The sequence below is a fragment of the Danio rerio genome, chromosome 1 (genome assembly GCF_052040795.2).
Source record: "Danio rerio strain M-AB ecotype USA chromosome 1, GRCz13ab, whole genome shotgun sequence".
Lineage (NCBI taxonomy): Eukaryota > Metazoa > Chordata > Actinopteri > Cypriniformes > Danionidae > Danio > Danio rerio.
In genome coordinates this window covers 43,980,679-43,986,061 of record NC_141021.1, presented here as the reverse complement: position 1 = coordinate 43,986,061, position 5,383 = coordinate 43,980,679, and the positions used below count along the sequence as shown (strand labels likewise).

The 5,383-nt window shown below is 39.4% G+C and overlaps 1 protein-coding gene across 1 annotated transcript; it reads left to right on the top strand.

Annotated features, from left to right (window-relative positions):
- Nucleotides 1-329: 329 nt before the first annotated feature.
- Nucleotides 330-2,798, top strand: LOC147846965 (uncharacterized). The gene is made up of 2 exons (XM_087237454.1): nt 330-1,239; nt 1,297-2,798. Exons 1-2 carry the CDS (start codon nt 636-638, stop codon nt 1,644-1,646), a joined length of 954 nt encoding a protein of 317 aa, XP_087093580.1. The 5' UTR covers nt 330-635; the 3' UTR covers nt 1,647-2,798.
- The last annotated feature ends 2,585 nt before the right edge of the window (nt 2,799-5,383 follow it).

Below are 5,383 nucleotides of genomic sequence, written 5' to 3'. Positions count from 1 at the left end.
AGTCCCTGCCGAACATTGAGAAACTGCCCATCCTCCTGGGGGAGTGTGTGTGCTGCTGTGTGTTAGCAGCTCAGTTTGTGCACTCCTGCCACCGTCTGAGGAACCCACAATGATCCGCTCCACTGTCTCCAACACACAACACAGGAACTCTTTACTCGTGGACTTACTGTTGATATTATTGTCACCACTTTTATCCTGTTTCACAAATTACCATTAATCTATTTTTATTTTTATTAATATTTTTAGTTTTACTGATATATTGTTGTTTTTATTAATCTATTTTTATTTTTTACATTTCTTTTCTTTATTTCTATATTATATTTTATGTTCATATTTGTTTGCACTACTGCCCTTTTTGCACTGTCTTGTCTGTACGCAGCGACGCTGCACTGCTTTGGCAATACGAATGTACAGTTATTTGTCATGCCAATAAAGCACCTAAAATGTGAAAAAATGAGTGCCCCGACGGGCAGAGAGGAGAGAGAGAAAGAGAGAGTGCCCCGTCGAGCAGAGGAGAGAGAGCGTGCCTCGACGGGCAGAGGAGAGAGAGCGTGCCTCGACGGGCAGAGGAGAGAGAGCGTGCCCCGACGGGCAGAGGAGAGAGAGCGTGCCCCGACGGGCAGAAGAGAGAGAGCATGCCTCGACGGGCAGAGGAGAGAGAGCGTGCCTCGACGGGCAGAGGAGAGAGAGCATGCCCCGACGGGCAGAGGAGAGAGAGCGTGCCCCGACGGGTAGAGGAGAGAGAGAGTGCCCCGACGGGCAGAGAGGAGAGAGAGAAAGAGAGAGTGCCCCGTCGGGCAGAGAGGAGAGAGAGAGAGTGCCCCGACGGGCAGAGAGGAGAGAGAGAAAGAGAGAGTGCCCCGTCGAGCAGAGGAGAGAGAGCGTGCCTCGACGGGCAGAGGAGAGAGAGCGTGCCTCGACGGGCAGAGGAGAGAGAGCATGCCCCGACGGGCAGAGGAGAGAGAGCGTGCCCCGACGGGCAGAGGAGAGAGAGCGTGCCCCGACGGGCAGAGGAGAGAGAGAGTGCCCCGACGGGCAGAGAGGAGAGAGAGAAAGAGAGAGTGCCCCGTCGGGCAGAGAGGAGAGAGAGAAAGAGAGAGTGCCCCGTCGAGCAGAGGAGAGAGAGCGTGCCTCGACGGGCAGAGGAGAGAGAGCGTGCCTCGACGGGCAGAGGAGAGAGAGCATGCCCCGACGGGCAGAGGAGAGAGAGCGTGCCTCGACGGGCAGAGGAGAGAGAGCGTGCCCCGACGGGCAGAGGAGAGAGAGAGTGCCCCGACGGGCAGAGAGGAGAGAGAGAGAAAGAGAGAGTGCCCCGTCGAGCAGAGGAGAGAGAGCGTGCCTCGACGGGCAGAGGAGAGAGAGCATGCCCCGACGGGCAGAGGAGAGAGAGCGTGCCTCGACGGGCAGAGGAGAGAGAGCGTGCCCCGACGGGCAGAGGAGAGAGAGCGTGCCCCGACGGGCAGAAGAGAGAAAGCATGCCTCGACGGGCAGAGGAGAGAGAGCGTGCCCCAACGGGCAGAGAGAGTGCCCCAAAAGGCAGAGGAGAGAAAGCGTGCCCCGACGGGCCGAAGAGATTGAGAGCGTGCCCTGACGGTCCGAAGAGATTGAGAGCGTGCCCAGACGGGCCAAAGAGATTGAGAGCTTGAATCGATACCAAATTGTCTGTGTCTGCATCGCGGCTCTAGCTTTATGGTATAGCATAAGACTTGTTTATATAATGTTGATTCCAGCTAGAAAAACATTTAGAACTAAATGATTTAAGGCCATAGCGTTAGATTTGTGCTCTTTCAGACATTAACTTGCATATCATGATTCAGTGACTATATAACGTTAATGAAACAAGAGTTAGACTTCACTCATGCAGACTATGTATACACGTAATGATTTAAGGTAATAAACACAGAGTATAAGATCACTGAGATGGAAGGGCTGATGAAGATGGCATGAAATCCCACTAAATAAGATTGACAGTGTTTAACCGGGCTGTTTTCGGTAAAATCGCATGATCATTCTGGTATCCAGCATTGTTTAAAAGGCTAAACAGCGAAACAGATTGTTTAGATGAGCTTATATACATGGCTTGCTTTGGTTGTTATAGGCAGACACAATAATTATTATGAATGACATGACATTTCAGTCTTCCTGGTAGAACTATAGCTAAAGCTTTCATTTACTGTCATCTTGGCATAAAGTTATTAGAAATGAGTTATTAAAACTATTACATTTAGAAATGTGTTGAAAAAAATCTGTTAAACAGAAATTGGGTAAAATATGAAACAGGGGGCCTGAATAATTCAGAGGGCTAATAATTGTGAAATTCAACTGTATGTATATATGTAAGTATGGAGGAATGAATGGGTGGATGTTACATAGAAAGCCTAAACAGACAGACAGACAGACAGACAGACAGACAAATAGACAGATAGACAGACAGACAAATAGACAGATAGACAGATAGATAGATAGATAGATAGATAGATAGATAGATAGATAGATAGATAGATAGATAGATAGATACCATCACAATGATGAGCCACAACTGAGCGCCAATTGGTTACAACTGAAACAGTCGAGTGGATTTTTTTTTACCTTTCAAAGACAAAACAAGGCCAGACTCAGTTCCCATATAAACGCTCACAAACTAACTGAGAAATGTAAACAGTCGAGTGGATGTGACAATGTCTATGTGTTTACGTTCATTTTTCCTGTATTTTAGCTTTTTTTTTTGTAAGTATAATAGCCTATATAGGCTATTTACACAACTTACATTTTACTAAATTTTAAATTACTCAATACTCAATTATAAAAGTTGTATTTGGTTTTATTGTAATTTTATTTATTTATTTTTTATTTTTTGACGTGCTATTTTATATACGTGCTATTTTCGTATTTTCGTTTGGTAGTATTTGTTCTTTTTTGTTTCATTTATTTTTGTGTAGTTTGTTTGCTTTAATTTATCTCTCCGTCTGTTTTGTGTTGTCTTGTTATGTATTTTTGTCTTGTTTTGCTCCACCTGTGAGTCTCTTGCTGCTGGTTTCCTCCGCCCGGCTGCTAGACCGGTTCTGAATCGGAGTCCTGTAGTATTTTCACCTGTGCCTCTTCACAGGCCCGGAGACCCAACTGCACGCTCAGACAAGCGCACAGTGCTGCACTTCCAGACCTGTCGTTTTCTCAGACAGTGCCACCTGCTGTTGGGTTGGGTGAAGCGGCAGGTACGGAGACCCAACTGCACGCTCAGACCAGCACTTTCTAGCAAGTTGCAACATCAGAAACGCCAGTGGGGTTATTGGTTATTAAAGCGATTCCTAAAAATTACCAGGTTTTATGGCATAAATCAATGTTATGTACAATATTACACTAACAAACAATTATTTCAGTGTTTGATTTGATTAAAATTAGTGTCAAAAGAGCATTATTTTATGATATTTACAGCTTGCTCTTACTTTATGTATTAATGTACCATTCTGGAACAATTTTCTAGCAATGTTTTCTGGCAAAATAAAAAAAAACTTTAAAGTAAAAATGTTAAAACAAAATGTATACTACATAACACAACTATTATTTGTAACATTTTAGTGCTACATATTACTGTATTATCTATCTGAAAGTGCTCCCAAAGACAATAACAGTAACACAATAACAGTTTATCAATTAATAAGTTCTGTAATGATTACAAATACGTTTTTTGGAAATCAAAATATCAGCTACTCTGCATAGAATTTACAATATAAGCTCTCTAAGGTGAAATCAAAAATAATTTGCTTGTTGTGTGTATTTTTTCCCACATTGATATTACAATTTTAAAAGGGGGTCTCTGCTTACACTAATAAAGTGCACCAAAAACTGCAGATGTTTCCATTTTTTTTTTTTTTTTTTTTTTGCTGTAGAAATGAAAAATCTCCCCAACAAGAATGTAAAGCATTTATTTTACTTGATGTTATTTTCTACGTAAAAAAAAATAATTATTACTCCAATTATTATTTTTCACAATTTTTTTTTCAATGCATTGTTTACAGCTTGTAGGACCTCATGAAAAAGTACACAAAAAAGTTTGTTCTGAGAAAATTAATCAGAGTACTATGATTTATTGTATGTGAAGAAATTTATTGTATATGAAGATAATATTAATTCTCTCAACTCAATACGAAACAGTGATAAATCCTTAATGAATAAAAAAGGACAAAAAATTGTCTGAAAATTTAAAGTAACTGAACAACATCTATTTACAAATGCAATGAAAAAAAATACAACAGAATCAATGCATTAAGAGTCATATTAATCATAGAGTAATATTTTATAGTAGAAAAAACTGTTTAAATTACAATTTAGAAGCAGCTTAATTCAGTTTAGTCGATCTTTTAAACAGCAGGTGGCACTGTGAATGTCTGTAAGTGCAGGTCTAGCTGTCTGAGCGAGCAGATCTAAGCGCGGTTGGGTCTCCGGGCCTGCAGCTTCATAATGTTGGTGCGGGTTTTCACCACCTGCTATTTCTCAGCAACTCCCTTGTAGTCAAGGCTGATTCAGCGCTCACCCACAATTGCCCAGCACAGCTCACTGTTTCCCTCTGTTGTTGGACTGTGTTGTTGTTTGCCTTTCTTTAGTTCCATTTCTGTCAATAAACTAATTTCTGTATTTGCCAATTATATATTTGACAAAAACATTTTTTCTCATTTCTTTCCTTTCTTTGTATTTTGTCTTAGTTTATCTTAAACAAAAATTCATAGAAGCAAACAGGCTTAAGAATGGCATTAAGGCAAAAGGTGACAATTTAATTTCTTTTTAACGATCAACATAGTGATTCTCGACATTATATCAATGTTTGTTAAAGGAAAAAATTGACATGGTTGTAACAGAGTTTTTTAAAACTGCACAACAACTTCAACATATTCATTATTGTAAAAAAAATGCAATGAAAATAAACATCAATGTTTAACAATGAAAATTTTTATTAAGTTTGCTACAGATTATCGTGAAAGATGAATGAAAGAGTTTAGAGTTTGCATTAGATTATCATTAGTTGCTTGATTATACATAAATGGTACTTGGTACTGTAGATAAATAGAATATATATGAATAGATGAAAAAGTTTGACTTTTCTAACTGAATTTCTCTTTAGCACCTGTTAGCAAACTTACAGAGGTGATCATTACTAACAGAAGTGATCGTTAAGACATGCACTTATACAGAAAAAAATTCAAAAATTATGATAAGCTGTGTGCGTATATTGCTGCTATTTTACATATATATATATATATATATATATATATATATATATATATATATATATATATATATATATATATATATATATATATATATATATATATATACATCTATTTCTAAATATATTATTTTACATTTATAAGCACACAATGACTTTTTT